A 19,112-nucleotide genomic window follows, 5' to 3' on the forward strand; every position below is an offset into this window, starting at 1 on the left:
TATCCACTAACAGCATTAAACTGAATCTCCTTTCTCTTCTCACCCCTCGCTCCTGCCAGAGTTCTAGTTGGAAAAAGGTCACCGATGGCCTCTTTCCGTCATTGCTGCAATGCATTCATTCATGCTAACTAAAGTATATCAGCCTGGTATCAGTCATCAAAATGAGGACTGGCAGATTAAGGAGGAGGCTTTCCCCCCCTTGAAGTAAGATAATTAATGGGAAGGGGAGGGAAGACAAAAATTACTGAGGTATTTTGCATCATTTTATAATTTATATGAAAAAAAAACAAAACAAGAGAGAACGTCTTTCTATCATGGAAATATTTTCCGCTGGCCAAGAACAACTGCTGCTGGTCGAAGTGGGTCACATTACAAAGCAGCGGTGCTGGGGGGGAGCATATTAAAGGGAAAGGGGAGCGAGGGAGGACTGCAGCAGGGTGGAATACAAAAGAAGCAGTGTCGCAGAGTCTTAAAGAGCTTAATAAGAGGCAGGGGGAGACCCAAGCCAGCCAAGGGAAGTGCCAGCACCAGCCAAGAACGAGAGGCCCGAGAGGACAGAGAAAGCCCATTGGAGCCAGGGGTGGGGGAGGTTCAGCATTAGGAGGAAGGGCACAGAGAAGATGAGGGTGGGGACGCTCTGGCCTGTCTTGGGGAGGGCAGAAGCCAAGGCAGATGGGAACAAAAAAAAAAATCATGTTGTTAGGGGGAACTGAATGGAAGGCGAGGACCTGGTAAAATGAGAGCTGTGGGGGTTTTTTTTTCAGGATTCTTGGCCCGGCAGGTGCCTGCGTACACTTCCTGGTGGCACTCCAAGTCCCCGCAGAGCCTACTAATGTCCTGCACCCCCCCACCCCCCCCCCCCCCAGTGAAGTCCCCGATCGGCTCTGCAGACCTTCCGAGGGGATCGTGGCACCCAGGAGGGATCTCTTTTCCTTAGGGTACGTGGTGCTTATAGTACAAATGCCGTGCACCCTAGGGGGTGGAGCAAGTAAAAAGCCAGTGAGATGGAAGAGCTTCGGTAAAAGAACCCATAAAAGCATGCATTTGTGTACCAAGGACACTGCCCTAAGGCAGGTGGGGTGAGCAAACCGGTTGGAGGGGCTTGAACAGTCCTGAAGGGGGGGAGGACACGCTGGCGGCCTAACCAGGGAAGAAGAAAATGGCTACGCTGTTGAGTCTCGGTGCCCTGAAAGCACCGCAAAGTCAGGAGGGAGGGACCTGCCAGAAAGTAGTGACCCGACTGGAAGCAGGCCATGGGTTAGCCGTGCATCTCCTGCGGTGGGCCGGGAAGAGGAGCAGACACTGCCGTGGCAGGACGGGGCACAGGAGCAGACATTGCGGTGTTCCACGTCCCAGGACGAGGCTGCCCTCCTCGGCCCTCAGCCCAGGAGGAGCTCCTGCCGCCGGGTCCCTGCCCGGGGAAAGAGATCACAGCTGTTGCCTGCCGGGGGGGGGAAAGAAGTGGCGAGGCAAGGAAGGGGAGCAGGCAGAGAGGCCAGAGAGAATGTGGTAGGGACGAGAGAGTTGAAAAAAAGGGGCGTAAACAAAATTAAACAAGCAAATCAAACCACGAGAAAACAAAAAATATGAGCAACTAAGAAAAATGCTAAAATATACGGAAAAATGATTGAAATCGGTAAAAAAAGCAAAACAAAGAGTTGGGGTAGATCAGGATGGAGCTTTTCTCAGCTCCTAAAAAAAAAATGTGGCTAGGCCTAAGCTTTATGAAACATTTTCCAGCCCTTCTCACTGTGGCGCGCGCCTCTGCCTGCGGTGCTCTGGTCTGCGCGCGGCCTCTGTCTCTGTACATGACGCGGGTCTGTCTGCCCCTGTCTGTGTTTGGGTGCGCAGTGTCTAGCTGGCTGCGATAGTAAGCCGGAGGAGCTACAAAATTATAACGTCTCGAAAAACAAAATGGCGCTGGCAGTCCAGTTAGGGAAAAGGGAGGCCCTAAAACTGACAGCCACCTCTCCCAGGCGCCCACTGGCACCCAATTTCCCTTAGTCCCTCCTTTTTTGCTGCGGCAGCCAATTTGCATTTTGCATTGGGTGCCCCGGCGAGGTGGATCGGTGCGCGTTAAGGGGGCAGGCGATCAATCATGAGCGCCCCTTTAACGAGCGCCGATATTGCATTGAACTGTCTGTGAATGACTTTTGTCTGAGGGAGATGTGTCTGTCTGGGGTTTTCTGTGCCTCGATGCCTGTCTGGGTGTTGGGATGTCTGTCTCTCTGTGCCTCTTCTGGGTATTGGGTTTCTGTCTCTCTGTGACTGGGTTTGGGGTGTCTTTGTCTCTATGTGGCTCAAAATGTCTGCTTATCCCTACCCTAAGGAAAGAAAGATTAAAGAAAGTACAGAAAAATGGGAGGGGCCTGACTTGCATAGTGAAGGGTCACAGATGGGGCAATTCCCAGAGGAGGTCCCCACAGGGTTGGATTAATGGTAAGGTGTAAAGAATGAGGCCGATATTAAAAAAAAAAAAAAAAAGCTGAGCTCCTAAATTTAGCTGCCTACATTAGATCCCTACTTTCAACCAAATTTAGGAGTCTGTACGTTTTCAGCTGAAAATTCATATAGGGTCCTAAATTTAGGTTTGCTAGTCCTTGGCCTAGATTTAAGCTCCCAAATTAGATAATTAGTGTTGAAAACCCTGTGCTAAGCTCCTAATTTTAGTTTCCCCACCCAGCTCCTCTGCCCTGGCCGTCCACTTTTCAGGGGGCCTCGTGAAACCAGGAGCCAACATTTTAGGCACTCAGCCCTAGTAAATAACCAAAGGGGCCAATTATGGAGCCCAAGGAAGGAGCCTAAATCCTTTGAAAACGGGCCTGAATATTTGCATAAGTGACACAGCAAGAGCAGGGTGTCGGGGAGGCCCATGGGAGCAAACAGCAATGCACTGGCAGGCAAAGTCAGGGTCCCGAAATGGGTAACGAGCTCAGGAGGCTGAAGCAGGAAGCAAGTGGACGGTTCTGCAGCTCTGGGCCTGGAGTGCCACCAACGGGTCTCACGAGGGGCCTTGTCCAGCGTTCTGTGATTTTCACGCTCACCTTCACTAGTCTCTACCCCTGGGGTACAACGCAGTAGCTGGTGACAGATGGGGTACCTCATGGCAGCCCTGCTCTCCATTACCCCCTGCCTACTGCGACGGCTCCCACTCCTTCTCCCTCCTCCTCTTCTCCACAGTTTGGAAGTGCAATTGGAGCTCGCTGTAAGAGTAGCTGGGGCAGCCCTGATGCTTATGGGACGTTGGAGCACCAGAGGTCCACGCTGGCTGCGGGAGAGTCATTCAAAAGCCAGATTAAAAAAAAAAACCAAAAAACATTTAGATGGATAAATAAGTTATCTGGCTAGAATTCAGCCGGGTAAGTTAGGGGAGGAACTGGGAGGAACTGGGAGGATAAGTTCTCCGGCTAATTTTGGCATTCAATGGTGCGGTTTCCGTACTGAATATACCTCCAAGGTTAGCCGGGCAAGTTTATCCGGCTCAACCGAGCCAGCCGGACTGCGTCTGAATCTGGAGCTCGACGTGCTCGGCCTCAGGATAAACACCGAGAACTGGGATTGGAGTTGTCAGTGGTGCGTCAATGTGTTGCCCCGAGTGGGTGCGCGCTACTGGCTCAGAGACATCCCGTCGCTGCCACCCTATCTGCAGAGCTACGTTCTGTCTCCTTTAGGTGAACATGTTCCCTGCTGGCTACTATTAAAAGCAAGCCTGAAATCACAGCAACATCTGACTAAGCCCCTCACGAGAGACCCTGGGAACGAAAGAGTCACCGGATAGGAGGTCCAGGGGGCGACTTAACATTCCCGGCGGGTTGCAATAAAAATGGGTCGTTTCTAGAAACGAACAGCAAAATACACGTCAACACCATTTAGAGAGCTACGATCTTCCCCAAAACCCAGCGCTTTCCTACTGCGGGGCTGGCAGCGGGTTAAAAAGGTCGGAAACGGAGGGCAGGACTAAATGGTCAGTTTTCCCCAATGGAGAGAGGTGGACGGCGGAGCGCCCCGGGGCTCTGCGCTGGGCCCGCTGCAGCCGTTTAGCATTTCCGTAAACGATCTGGGAAAGGGGAGCGCCGAGCAAAGTCACCGGATCTGAAAAGGACCCCCCAAATTTTTCAAAGTTGCTAAAGCACAAGCAGCCTGGGAGGCCCTGCAGAGGGACTTTGCCTGTCTGGGGAACTGGGCATCAAAATGGCAGATGAAAAGGTTGGGGGTTGTTGTTTTTTTTCCTATAATTGCATTTATAAATGATAAATGATAGGTTCACTGCATGTTCCAGACAAAGTCCTTCATTGTTACAGGAGAAATAGGATAAAAAGGAAACCGGGAGATGTTAATCCCTGACTAAATCCTATGAGGCCAAAAGGGTTGAGTCTCTGAACCTCTGGGCGTTAGGCTCCTGAATTGGCCTTTCTGAAAATTTACTAGGGCGGAGCTCCTGAATTTAGGCTCCCAGTTTCATTAGGCCCCTAAATTTAAGAGGATTTTCAGCTGAAAACGGGCACTAATTTGGGGACCTAAATGTAGGGGAGCTCAACCCCTTTTTTTTTTTTTTTTAATATCGGCCTCTGTAAAGCCCAACGTCGTAAGAGGACCCAAGTCACGAACCTAAGAAATTTTAGCAAGAAACAAGAAACCTCGAGACGACAAAGCCCCCAAAGCGATTCTGCCCAGGATTCTCCCGGCCTCAAGCCAGTGCCGGGGAAACGAACCAAGCCCCATGCAGCCTGAGCGTCCGCGGCCTGGCTGCAGAGAAAAGCAGTCGATGCGTAGAGAGAGAGCCCGCTGAGCAGTCAGGGAGAAGGTTGAACTCTGGGGGGAACCTTCCGGGCCTCGTTCAGCCCTTCACCAAGTGTGGAACTGGGAAAGATCAAGGAAAATACATCCCGGTATCGAGTTTCATGAAACGCAAGCAAACATTTGCCAGGGGGCCTACGAAAATCCCCCCCGTCCTCCTAGCCCTAACATTCTCGGCGTCCGTGAAAAGAACGGTTTCCTTTTTCTTTTGCGTGGATTTAGAGACGCCTGGAAACATGAGGGCACAACAATTCAGGAAAAGAACATCCTTCGCCTTAAAATAAAAAAAAATTGCAATGTACATCCTCTGTGGTACCTCATAGCTGATATATATGAAAACCCGTCACTAGAGGTAATAGTGAATATTCTAAGGGAATCAATCAGTATGATTATATTGAATAAATGTTGTACTGACACAATTACGAATACTCTTTGATCTCGATATCAAACAAGGGACACCATGGCCTTTTAAGGTTCAAACTGACTATGTAGTCTCAAGCTCTTTTAACTGTACTAATCGCTCGATACACCTTGTGCTCAACGGCAGTGGAACTGATTAGAGGAAATGTCCCATAGCGAACATTACAGATGATGATGGTTGACATGAGCATGATGATGTGGGAAATGGGAAGGGAGGGGATAAGGGTTCTGGTTAGGGACTGCTCACTGTAATAGTTTACATTTGAAGATGGGGTAGCGCCCTTTTCAGGTCTTGTTAAAAATATTGTAAACTACACATGACTTTGTTATGTATTGATCTTGTTTGTTGTTTACATTTGAAAATCTTAATAAAATATATTTAAAAAAAAAATCATTTTTAACTTCCAGTTCCTAGCGGGATCCAATGCACACGTAACAATCAGTGCTCTGACTCACTCTGACCTCTCCGAGAACGATTGTTGCCTTTGTTTGTTGTTGTTGTTGTTTTTAATAAGGTAGCAGGTAAAAAGCCCTGGAGAGAGGTGGGATTGACTCAGGAGGCATTTTTCAAAACGGAAGCAACCTGCATTTTAAACGTTTCCAGAGCTGAAACAGTAGGCGCGCCAGGAAAGCACAGGGAGGGTCATTTCATGCAGTGGGCACGCCACGTTATGCTCCTATTTTATAGGCCCTGTAGCAGGAATTGAAGAGTTTATAGGTAGCTCCATCCTAAAAGTGCATGCGTAGGTTTCCGTTTGTGCAGTTTTTTTTTTAACGCAGGGAACTGCGTAGTTTCTCTACATATTTTAGAAAAGCACATGCACATAGCTTACATGCAAAATAATTGCAACACGTATGCACGCTTGCACGCCTGCTTGGGATCACCAGTTTGCAAACACCTCCACCAGTTCACTCGGACCTCCACCAGCTCACCCTGACCCATCCAAAAACTGCAGACAAAAAGAGAGCTGCAATTTCATTTCTGCAATTCAATCAGCAGCTGTAAAGCCATGCGAGTGCATTCGGTAATGCGTGCGCCGGTACCACCAGCAAAATATTAACCTCTGCACGGACTTCCAAATGCTGCCCTGGAACACCCTACCCTACCTCTTGTTTTTCATTTGCATACTACTTGCACCCGTGCACGCTACGTAAACGCCGAAACTTCCAATGTCACGAGCCGAAACCTCTTGAAAATTACCCCAAAAGCAAAGGTTGTGCCTTCTCAAATGTTTTTCCACAGTTCTCCACTTTATTATGATTTACCACAAACTCCTTTGCAAAGGTCTCTTTCCTAGCTTGAGCTGCGTTAACTTGCTCTTCCAACACGATCAACCGTTGTTTAACATTGAGAATGTCCCATTTTTATAGCAACTCTTCTAATTTCTGAGAAATCCCTTCATTTGGCCGGGTAACGACCCTCCCATAAAGTCTCAGGATTAAACTATCTGAGTTTCACCAATATGCCAGTCAAAGGAAAGGCCCCTTCATCTTCCACGAAGCCTTGAGTAGGCCCAAGATTGTGATCCTGTGCCACATGAGGGTGGGGGCACTGCTCCAGTCTCGTCAGTCCTCACTCCTTGTATCTCGCTTTGCTGCTGGACCCAAACACCCCAACTGCTTCCAAGCTGTGTCACCACCTGGCCCTCCAACTGTTGGGTCTGTCCGACATCCGCAAGTCACTATCGTCATCTGGAGGCACTGGCTTCGATCCGCTCCCAATCCCAGGGGCTCGCAAAGCAGTCTAGGGGGAAATCACTGCTCTGGGCTCAGACCATCAAATATGGAGTCACCAGACTTGTCTCCTTCCAACCCCAGCATCTCCAGTGTCGGCTGCACCGGAGAAGAAGCCATGACGCCAGGCCAAAAAACAAGAGAGCCTATCAGCCCCCAAGCTGCTCGAACAAAAGGTAGATGGTGCAGCTGTCTGGTGTCCTTTATGGTTCTTCCCCATTTCAGTAGCAACAAAACTTTTTAAAGGAGAAAAAAATAATCTTACAGCAGACAGCACCAGAGGCTCCTGCTCACACTCTACTAGCTTCGGCCATCTTGGGTCCCCCATGTCTTCGGCAGATGAAAATTAACATGGACAAGTGCCAAGTGATTCACATAGGGAAAAATAAATCTCAGGACACATCAACTTTTACACCACTATTCGACTGACAAGGAAGAATGATAGATCTTCAAATTGAAAAAATGGGGGTTTCTTCTGCAGAAAAACTCAGCAGTCTTTGAGGCCCCCTCAAGCAGGTTTAGCATACATTATAAAACTAATGAGTAGAGAGGCCAGACATGAGGTGCAGAAGGAGTGATTTAAGAACATTCAATGCACTTGAAAACCTGAAAGTCAGTAGACGAAAGGGAACAGAGTATTCAGAATTAAGTGATCTAGAGTTTCGTCAGCCCGTCCTGGTTTCACCCATGTTGCTTTTTTCAAACTTGTAGTTCCAATTTCCCTAAGGAAAAGCAGGAAACTTAAGTCGAAGGGGGTGGAGGAAGGGGGTCATCAACCTGTCCCTGATGACCGCCCTACTCTGCCATCAAGAGGGATTAAGAATGCCGAATCCCCCCAAACACCGCCCCATCCCTGAAACAAGGGAGACGGCCAGGCACAGCAGCAGACAAGACAGGCTAAGTCCACCAAGTCAGCTCTGGTTTTACTGCGCGAGAGTGAAGACAAATGCCAGGGTATCTCTTTGGCAAGCGGATGGGTTGCTCAGAGAATGGGGGGCCCCTTTCTTCAGTGCTGGGCTGAGCTGCTGAGGTTTGCTGGAGGCTGGCACTTTTAACAACCACCGTGTTTGTTCTCAGCCCTCTGGTCCTTGTGGGGGGGGGGGGGGGGGGGGGGAAAGAGTTTGCTGCTGAAATGTAAAAAATGCTAAATATGCCCATATAAAATGGCTGCTACCCTCAGCAGAGCGAGGACTTATTGCAGACTGGGGAAAACAAGATACGGAGAACCATGTTTCCACAGCTGTTTAATGACAAGACAGGTGAAGGGATGGGAACTCAGGGCATCGGAAGAAACTTTTCCAAGCCATGTGCAAAGACTTTTTAGTGGGAACTTCCACCGTTGCTCTCTCTCTCTCTCTCTCAAACGTAACAGAGAATTACGTGAAGCAAGCACTTTCACGTTTCCAGGCTTCGTGGCGATGATCTGCACTCCTTTCTGGCAACCCCTGTTGGCATGGCACTTGCAGCCAGCCGGGGGGGAGTGGGTTCTCCCCTCCCCCCCCCAAAACACACACTTCCAGCTCCCCATTTTCAGTTTAAATATTTTAATTGTGAAACTGAGCAATACAAGCAAACGGCTTCTGGTGCAGACTGGAACCTGGGATCCATATTTGCGATCACTCTCTCTCCCAGCGCAAGAACTCTGGTGCTTAATTATCCCTGATAGCAGGAATATTGAGGTTCCCTTCTTCCTTTTATTAGGACCGTTGCCCCGTTTTTAACTCCCTCTCCCCCTTCCCATCTAGCCCAGCCATGGAGTCGGCAATCCTCAGACCACAGATCCCGCCAGAACCCAGGCGCGGCCACCAGGAGGCGCTGCGGTGGCTGAGGCTCCCTCCCCGGGAGCTGTGAACGCTGCCTCTAGCACCATTCTGGGCTCAAGGAACAGAAAACAGATCCGACAGTAGCGGCAGAGACAGATGGATGGCGGGTCCGATGCAGCCCACTCCACAGTTTTCTTGGTCACATGGGGGTCACACTGAGTTAAAAGGTAGCCATTGTTCTCGAAGGCCTCAGCTTTGTAAAAATTCCTGAGCTGCACACACGGCCAACCTCTGGAACTATTTCTCCCATTTTTTCTTCTATTACCACAAAAAAAAAATGTTTTAACGAACAGCACAGGGGCGTATATATTTGGTTCTGCCTCGCAGCGACTTACTACTGCGTGCAATCTCAGCCACACCTCCGAAATTTGCAGACCACAGTAAGGCATGCTGAGTTTTGTGTGAAACTGAATTACGTCATAGCCAAACAGGCATGGAAAGCAGGACGAAAGTGGAGTGACCCCGTGTCGCTGCTGTGTTACTTGCCGATGGACTGTGCCACTCTTTCTCCCCTGCACAAACGATCCTCTTGGAATATTTTGAGTCCCATTCCAGAAGACTTAAACCTCTCCAGTTTCCACTTACACCGTTAGGGACACCATTTTTACCTGGGTAGGTTCCCAGATGTCCTGGTGCAGCTGAGGGAACTCATGAGCAAAGCCTGGAATGGCCACATCAGTCAGTGGTAGCTGAATCTGCATGCAAGAAGGCAAAGAGGTCACAGAGTTACTCTTCAGTGCTCGCAGAAAGAGACCAACGTACCCTTGACCTTCTTGGAAGAAAGATTTATCAGAATGCTATACTCACTTCCCACATACCATTCAGGAGTTAGTACATGTATGTCAATTCCGCAAAAGGTACAAGGCCTGTCAGAGTGAGATTCTCCCTTAGGACCAACGTGATGACCTTGAGATAAGGAATGTGGAAAACACTTGATCAGATCGCCCTATGGCATCTAGAGCTTCTGCCATGGGTACTGGTGCCCGCAGACTTTCATGGGTGCAATCTTCAGACCTCAGATCAGATGTGCGGATAAGCTTGCCGACGTGCCCTGCACAGGAGAAAATCTCTTTGGAGATAAAAGCAAGGAAGCAGTGGATCAAATAAAGGACCTCTGTTCCACACTTCAGATGCTCTCTGCGGCACTTCTCACCCACCCTTCACATCATCTGGGAGGTATCCGAGTGGGGCACTTCTATCCTCTGAAGAGGTGTGATCCTCTGCCCTCTCGTTCCTGACAACAACCACAGGGACCTCGCTCGTGCTAGACACTAGAGGACTCCTAAGCCACAGACAGCTCCCCAGTCAAAACATGGATCCGAGTTTTCCGTGGATCTATGGAAAGCATAGCCGGCATCTCTCTGTCTATTCCTGTGGGGAAGAAAGCTGAGGTTTTATGCAAACCTTTGGCCTGGCATAACCTTGGACAGATGAGTTTTAAATATAGTGCAAAATGGATACAGACTTCAACTACTGGAAATCCCACCAAATTTGCCCACTGAGGGGTTAGCGCTACAACTCTCAGCATCAGGATCTACTTCTTAGGGAACTCTTTTCCCTTTTAAAGAGCAAGGCAGTCAAGTCCATTCCACTAAGGATTTTATTCCAAGTACTTCCTGATCCCAAAGAAAACAGGAGGACTCCATCCCATCTTAGACTTAAGGACCTTGAGCAAATTCCTTGGAAGGGAAACGTTCAAGATGGTTTCCCTGGGCACTTTAATTCCCTTCCTTCAAAAAGGAGACTGGCTACGTTCCCTGGATTTAAAAGATGCGTACACCTGCATAGAGATGCATCCAAGCCACGGGAAATAGTCTCAAGTGAGTAATAGGAAAACACCACCTCCAGTACTATGTTCTGTCCTTCAGCACCATGAGCATTTACCAAATGTCTAGTAACGATTGCGATAAAGTTACATTTATTCTATTTATTATAGAAATTGGAGGGGGGCATGTATTTCTCTATATGGGCAACTGGCTGATCAAGAGCACTTCTTGGGAAGGTGTGAAATGATCACTGAGCAGAACCAGGTGTTGGAGAAGCTAGGGTTCGTCATAAATTATCCCAAATACTCACGACTCAGGCAAATACCTTTCTTCCATAAGAAAGCATAATCATTTTGACATCTGCAGTGGAAGATATAAAAAAAAGATATGAAGCTCCAAGGGACTATGTCAGGAACAATGTCAGGAAATATTTCATCACGGAAAGGGTAGTGGATACATGGAATGCCCTCCCGGAAGAGGTGGTGAAGACAATACCAGTCATGGAATTCAAAAAGGCATGGGATAAACACAGAGGATTCCTGGTGGCAAGAGGATCGAATTGAAGATATGGGGTAATGTGTGGTAACTTTAGGTGTAATATTTCTGCATGGGGGTAATCTGCATAGAATGGCAGTTATGACCCTAATCAACTTGCCGGGCAGACTGGACGAACCATATGGATCTTTATCTTCTAACTAAGTCATCATGGGGCATGTTGAGGATGCTGGGCCTCATGGCATCAACAGTACAAGTAATTCGCTTGGCATGTCTCCACACGAGACAAGATCAATGGACCCTATGAGCCCAGTGGCTGCAAGCTACTCAGAATCTGAGAGACAGTGTCAAGAGTCACCCAGCAGTTCAAGGACTCTCTGTCCTGGTAGCTGTATCAATCAAATCTGGCCAAGGGAGTGTCCTTTCAAATTCTTCCTACGCAAATTGTCCTAATCATGGATATGTCCAACCTGGGCTGTGGAACTAATATAAAAGTGCTCCATACCCAGGGCCTTTATTTTGCTCAGGAAAAGCTTCACTAGATAAATTTCCTGGAGATAACACTCTAAAGGCTTTCAGAGATCAGTTGGCCAACAAAATTGTTCTAATCCAGACTGACAATCACGTAGCCATGTTCTTGCTAACCTCCCATGTTGGAAAGCGGCCAGAATATTGGAACTGGGCCACCTTGCAGGCAATGATTCTCAGAGCCACATACTTGCCAGGTAAGGGTAATGTTCAAAAGGAGCCAATCCCCAGAACCACACAAGCGTTTCTTGGACAAACCAGATATTCCATGAGTGGGGTACACCTGTGGTGAATCCGTTTGCATCTCCTCTGAACAAAAAGGTTCCTCAGACGCCTTCTGCCTGAATTAGGGAAAGGGACTTCTGTAGGCATATTCTCCAGTTCCTCTAGTGGCAAAATCTCTCCTAAGAGACTAGGGAACTGGCATTCTCATAACCTCCTATCCTTGGGAGTTAGCCATCCAATTACTAATCTGCTTGGGAATTTAAATTCACTCACACTCATCACGCAGAACCAGGGAAGATTGCTCTAGCCCAATGTCAGGTTCCTAGGCCTCACACCTGGATGTTCAGAGGGAGACTCGGGTAATTTTAGGAAAGACTCCACTAGCGGGGCTTACAGTTTCAAGGGGTGTGAGGAAAAGGCCCTGGACCCTTTCTCCTGCTCCACACAAAAGCGGATTTGATACCTTCTACACCTCTCAGGTGCTTACCATATTCATGTAGAATGTAAACCCATCTCTGTACAGCCTTTAGTCATTAGATTGACTTATTTCTTTTGAAGCAACCCATCAGGTCTCCCACTGTGGCATGGGGACCGCCGTGTGGTGCTGACTCAGAGCTGAGGACAGCTCTCTTTGAGCCACTAATCTCCTGTGAGCTGAATTACCCGACCTGGAAGGTCCATATTTTTTGGTACACAGGGGTCAGTGAACTGCAGGTCCTAGTGACACAAAATTTTTCAGCACAATAGTTCTGCATCCCAAGTTCCTGCCTCAGGTAGTGCTGGACTTCCCCCCCCCTAACCAATCGACATTGTTCCTAAGGCCACAGGTCCACAAAAGCGAACAGGTCTTGCATTGTCTGGATTGCAAAAGAGCTTTGGCTTTTTACATGGAGTGAACTGAGACCCTCAGAAAAGTCCACCGAGCTTTTTTTTTTGTTTCTTTTGATCTCATCAGATCTGTTATTATCGTTGCTAAGTGTACACTGTCTACTTGAAGAGCAGATTGCATTTTTTTCCCCGTTATGCCCAGGCAGACTTGACTCTAGACAGGAAACGCAACAAGGCTCACCGTGTCAGAGCCATGGCAACATAGGCAGCCCACAGAGGAGATCTGCAATGCTGCGCCGTGGAGTTCAGTGGCATCACCTGCCCGTGAGGACCGATATCCTGACGTTCTCAGAGAACATCTGCTACAGATAAGCAATCTTTGATTTCCCATGCATGCAAACAATCAAAACCAGGATTCGGCCTCCTCTTCAGGTTGACCTGGGTGACCTTGTTTGTATTTCTTTTGGAGGGGGGCAGGGGACCCAATTTCCAGCAGGATTCAATGAGCGAAAGACACTTTGAAACGTGCCACGGGCGTCTCACACCTCTGCGCCTCCTTTTTTTGTGCAAGTAGATTTTCCACAAAAAAATAAAACGCACGGATACTCAAGAATACAGGCTCCCCCCCCCCCCCCCCCCCCCCAGAATACCCTGCCTCTTCCACCTGCGGCCAAAAAAAAAAAGGTGCACATGCTGCGGAAACCTCGCACGGCCTTTTGGCTGTGTCGAAGGAGGGCAGCCGTGACGTGGCCGATTTGCGCGTGCAAGGCGCGCTTTACTCGTGCGCGTGGCTTTGAAAGTGGCCCCACCCGGCTTGCGCTGGCGCTTCCGTGCACACGGAGCAGTGCGGGAGGAGAAAGATCGCAGCTTGCCTGCTTTCCACCAAGCTGGCTCTGCAGTGGCCAAGGCTGGCGAAAACAGCAACAGCAACAAACAACAACAACAACTAAAAAAGATATCCCTTGACCTAATAAGCTGAGTAAACAAGATGTGGAAGTCACAGAGGGGACGTGTTTGTCTAAGTCCCCAGGTCTTGTTTTCACAGCGTGACTCATTTTCTGGGATGGACACATAACCTTTAAAAAAAAAAAAAAAAAGTTTAGCTTAGTTTTGAGATACGTCAGTGCCCGCTGGACTGCCACGTGGAAAGTGCCTGGCGCGGTGATCCAGGACACGAAGATACAAAGAAGAAGGGAAATGTGATAGGGACACTCATTAATCAGTCAGTGCCACGTTAATTCCACAGAAAACCGCGGAGTGGTATCTATTAAAAAAAAAAAAAGTTAATAGTGGTTGGTGCCAGTGTTCCTCTCAGGGTATAAAAGTATCACCAGGAGCAGGTTTGGCCATGAGACCTGCTGGAAGGGCAGAGTGAGGCAATGAGCTCAACCTGCGCACAGTGACAGTCTGGTGCAATTAGACTTCTTATCTTAACAGGATTATATGTTTTGCCTTAGTAGAGGGTTTTTTTTGTTTCTCACTTTTAGAAAGGGGTGTTCTGCTTCTCTGCTGACAATGTCCCAGTGTTACAAATGGGAGGGGGGAGTGGGTCTGGCAGCCAATCGAGTCGTTTTATTGGTTGAACAATCCCCACCCCTTGGCACTTTATAATAGAATTAAAACTTTTAAGTGGCTTCTCATCAGGTGATCCGCCTACTCCTGGCCAATGAGAATTCTGGCACGGGGAAGCATTTCGCTTTGCTCTTAAATTACGTTTCGGAGCAGCGCTTCCTCCTGCTGGGTGGGAGATCCGAGATCCAGCCCCAGCCAGCAGGGTCAGGGGGTGCTGCAGAGGCAGCCTTCACAGCCATTCCTCCCACGGGGATGGCAACTTTCAAATCGGTGTGCAGGGGCACTGTGACACAGGTGCGTCGGCGTGCGCCCAGATACGCGGCCATTGTATAACTTGCACGCTCGTTATAAAGTAGCCTGGCCACCAACACATGCACTTAATTTTAAGTGGGCACGCAAATCCCGATTCTACTGCACGAGTCAGGGTATTTTATAACAGGTGCATTCCATGCCATTGCCAGTATCACCAGTTCACCCAGTTAACAGCTAGGTCCTCCAAACCCCCCTGGTTTGATAGCCTGCACTTCCTCCAGTTATCCCAGACCCCATTAAATCCAGAAGAAACGGCTAATTTCTTTTATTTTTTTAAGTTACACCTACACATGGCAGTGAACCTGGGCACATGCTGGGGCGTGTAAGTATTTACACACACATCTCTTGGCCATGCCCCAAATGTCCACGCCCCACCCAGACCATGTCTCTTATTTAAATCAAGTGAGATGGGCGCACAGCGGGAGATAAGTGCGATTCTGGGCAGCTTTTAAAATTCGGAGGGCACACACAAGCCTGACTTGTGCGCACACCTCCTGATTTGGGAGCGCACCGGACTTTTAAAATTCGCCTTTAAGAGTGTGCATGGAAAAAACATTTCGTTTTGATTCGTTTCAAAATGCATATTGTTTCGTTTCATTTTTGAGCACTTGCTATGTTTTATAATGTGCTTACCTTTGCGAATAGTGCGTGCTAAAATGAAATGATCAGCAAACAAAGCAACTTTTTTGTTGTTTCCCAAAACTGAATAGCAAATATTATTGATATTTTCTTGTTGTTTTAAAACAGCAGCACATCCCTTCCGTGCAGCCCCCAAGGAAGGGTGGGAGTCCCAGCCATCGCTTGACGAAGGCAGTGGGCGTCAGGATGCATGCAGGGGCCCACAGTCCATGGGCCTCCATGCAGAGGATTATTTCCATGATAGCTGGATTTCAGAGACAGGACAATAAGGGATTAAAGATGGAGGGGGGGACAGAAGGTAGAAAGGAAGGAGGTTAAAGAGAGCCCCTCCAGAGCTGCGAATAAGAACTGATTCCGTTTGGGTCATGAAGCCAGAGGAGCAGGAAGAAGCTGTTGATTCGGAAAGCACTTACTATGTACATTTAGACTGTTATATATTCCTGGTCTCAAACGTTTTCACAAATCCTGTCTGAGTAATTACCTTAAAAATAAAGCTGCCTCCCTGAGACGCAGGGCAGTCAAAAAAAAAAAGGCGGAGATGTGGGAACATGAAGCTTTTCGCCTTTACGGAGAAAAAAAATTTGTGAAAAGCATCTACTTCAGCCAAGCTGTTTTCCATGAAGAACTATAAAAGAAAAACTTCTGACGAAATGGGAGGGAAGAGAGGAAGAAAAGACAGAAATTCCACCACAGCCACCCCCCGACACACACACACACTGTTTATTTCTTTAACGTAAACTGACAGAATCGCAGCAGAATTAGTGAATTTCGCCGTTCTCTGCCTTGTGCCTGGGAATTCTTCTCACCGAGGACCACGGCAAATGCTTTCGCCCAACGTACAAGATTTCATGAGGACTCGCCCCCATTGCTATGACTTTTGCGCATTCATTCTGGGAGAAACTGCCATCTCGCCGGGTGACATCTAATCCAGCAAAAACCCCTCATCAGGTCATTGCTGTGACGGTGCCATTCGTTTCGAAATACCCTGTGTGTGTGTTGTGCTGTGACAGGAAGTTGATTCCCGGTGCCGTGTGCAGTATTTCAAAAATACGCATGGGCTATTAGTACCGCCCGTCTTGTATCGATTCCAAATGGCGCTGCTGCGGAAGACCCGGCTTGGATTCCCCACAGCTGGCTCCAGCAACTCGAGCTGGAATGCTGGAGAGGCATCGCTCACAGCCTTCTCACATCCTAGAGAGAGAGAGAGAATTCTAGCCACGGCCCCCGAGAGTCGGGGTGACCCATAGACATCCGCTGGCTAGTTGAAGGGTGCCCTTATGCCAGGGTCCAGAGGGAACCAGGATCACTCACGCATCTCCGCTAGCAGGACCGTCCCCTTCTACAATGGCTGGGGCCCAGAAGAGAGGGGCAAATGTCCCAGGTGGCTGCAAATGGAAAAACTCGTGGCACCAAAAGAGCCGGTTGGAGCAGATTCTACTTCAGCTGAAAGTCCACATCGTCGGGCAAGACATCTTATTTAATCATTGTTTGTACAAATCTTTAAGCTACTGCCCTGCATCTCTCCTAGATCCCTGGGAACAGCCATGCCTAGGTGCTGCCAAGTAGTATGTGGGGAAAGCCTGGGATCCGATTGGCTTGAGCTGCACGTGATGTCATCCGTGACCTCATCAAAACCAGCTCTGACAAAATCAATGCGCCACGCAGGGCCGATCGGTGCCACGCTCACTTAGTTTGGCAGCCTGGCGGCTTCCCTGGGGATTTGGTGGAATTTTTGCAAGATGCTGCTTAAAAGAACTTAAAAGGCTAAGACCTGGCTGGGTTGTTTTAAACCCATGTGAGTCCCGGCCTCTTACCACGTTACCATAGCTGAACGAGCTTTACTGAACGGTTAGGCCTGTAATATTAATACAGCTGCCTCCGAGTAGAAACACCTTTCTGACAGCATGCAGAGAAGAGGGTGGTAGAGGACACATTAATATCGTTACGAATCCGAATGGATTCTGCCAGGCGGAATGTAATAATCTCTACAGTGCTACATTTTACCTATGGGGCCAGAGTTAACTTAAAGGGTTTTCTTCCATTTTGTGCCTATGCAGGAAACGCTCAGGGCATCTGGGCCCATGGCGAGCACACGCCTGTCTATGCAGGAACTTCACGTTTGACAAGCGTTGGTTGGCACCGAGGTAATCTCTGAAGAGTCACTATATCCCTTCCACGGGCAGGGTATTATTATAAGGGAAGTTGGAGGAAGAGCGTTGACGGCCTGTATAAGCTCATTCTCAAGTGAGGCCGGGAAAAGATGTTCCACGATGTCATCGGCTAGAGACCTTTGCCTGCCCCCGTGACCTACTGCCCGTTTTCAATTGATCAGGCGGACCCCTGTGCGTTGAAGTCTTTTCAGGTTTCTTACAGAAATCTGGACAGGCACAGATATCTGATAAGACGTAGACCAGCAATTTGCTTAGTAAAATAACATTTGAAAAAGTTGCGGTGAATTTTGCTGGAGGCATCTTGTCACCTGTTCCCCCCCCCCCCCCCGCCTGTGCCTGTCCTCAATGGGGCACAGGGTTAGCGACGGGGGGGGGGGGGGCAGCGCGTCAAACTTGCACCCGTCCATGAACTGCGCGCCAATAAACCTTTTATATTTACTTGATCAAACTTCCCGAGTATCATGTTTACCAAGAAGATCCCAACAAGTGCCCTGCACGTTTATTTTACTGTTGATTGGGCAATAATTCTGCAGAAAAGATTTTAGAAATGTTTCAAGCGGCCCTAGGAAGCTGAGGAGGGCCCAGGTGGGCTCAGCCTTTCTTTGTCACTTTTAGGACGCACGGGGTCTGCTGTGTGGCAGCCCCCCGGAGGGTGTTGTTTACCTCCGCCGACCCAGAAATAGAAGTCCTATATTTACCCACACTCTCTAGCTCTATCCCCCTGTTGGTTTTAAGGAATGCGGGGTAGGGGGGGGTTTGCAAAGGGGGTGAATGCTGAGCCGAAGGCGCTGAAAGGCAGCCTTCACCTACTCGGCATGATTTACATTAAAAAAAATATATAATAATAATAATAGGAAAAATAAAGGTCTCAAAAAAAAATAATAATAAAGAGAAGCAAAAAGCGGAAACTGTCACATTGAATTCTGCACGAAATTTGAATCCATGGAAGAAGTCAGCTTGGACTTTTTCCAAGCATGGAATTATGGACATTTAGAAGTCTTGTCTTGCTTAAAAAGAAGTATTCAGAGATTTATTTCTCTCCCCCCCCCCCCCCCCAAACTAGTTACAAGCTGCAGACCCGCTCTCTCTTATCTTCTAACATAGTCTAGGTAGGGTGCATATATATTCCCACCCCCAGAGTTGCCAGAATTATTGGGAAGACAGACTTGACCTATTCCCACCCCCCTCCTCCGAAAACCAGAAATGCAAAGTCCAAATGAACGAGCGATCTTCAGGACTTACCCCTCTGCCCATCCTGAACTGACTGCAGGAGAGCCGAGGCTGCGCTGGAAGCGAGAAAGCGAAGCAGCAAACGCTCCTGGAAACCGCGAGAAAGGAGATGAATTGGTTCTGGGCAGAGATTTTCCCCCTGCCCCTCGCTGCTTCCCAGGAAAGAATCGCCGGTGGAAGGCAGCGGTGCCGTAGGGTAGGGCGACTCCTCCCTCCCACCACCTTCTCTCCTCCAATGCCGGCGCGAAAAGCTGGGACCGCGCTCCTACCCCCCACCCCCTTTACTGCTGCGCGCCCTCGGGCAAGCGTGGCCCAAGTTAGGGCACCGAGCGGAACACCCCGGGGGCACTGAAACAAACTGATCGGCTGCCAAAGGCACCCCCCCCCCCGAGGGTACAAGGGTGCTTTCCCCAGGGAAATGGGCTTCTTGAGGAAACGGCCTGCCCCTAGGGCGGGTGAACTGAGGTCCGGAGCGCGTGACCGGGGGGGGGGTCACTTTACGCACCCAGTTTTGAATTTTCAAAAGTAAGTGCGGATTTTTTTTTTTTTTTTTGCTTTCTCGAGGAAAACTT

At 48.8% G+C, this 19,112-nt stretch overlaps 1 protein-coding gene across 1 annotated transcript in view; it reads right to left on the bottom strand.

Moving 5' to 3' along the window:
- Nucleotides 1-18,752, bottom strand: part of LOC115078110 (sodium/potassium-transporting ATPase subunit alpha-2) — a 63,563-nt gene extending 44,811 nt beyond the window's left edge. The window contains exon 1 of the mRNA XM_029580759.1: nucleotides 18,553-18,752. Within this exon, the coding sequence (XP_029436619.1) occupies nucleotides 18,553-18,564 (12 nt within the window). The 5' untranslated portion in view covers nucleotides 18,565-18,752. The remainder of the gene's footprint in view (nucleotides 1-18,552) is intronic.
- Nucleotides 18,753-19,112: the final 360 nt, after the last annotated feature.

The sequence above is a fragment of the Rhinatrema bivittatum genome, chromosome 16, assembly GCF_901001135.1.
Source record: "Rhinatrema bivittatum chromosome 16, aRhiBiv1.1, whole genome shotgun sequence".
Classification (NCBI taxonomy): Eukaryota; Metazoa; Chordata; class Amphibia; order Gymnophiona; family Rhinatrematidae; genus Rhinatrema; species Rhinatrema bivittatum.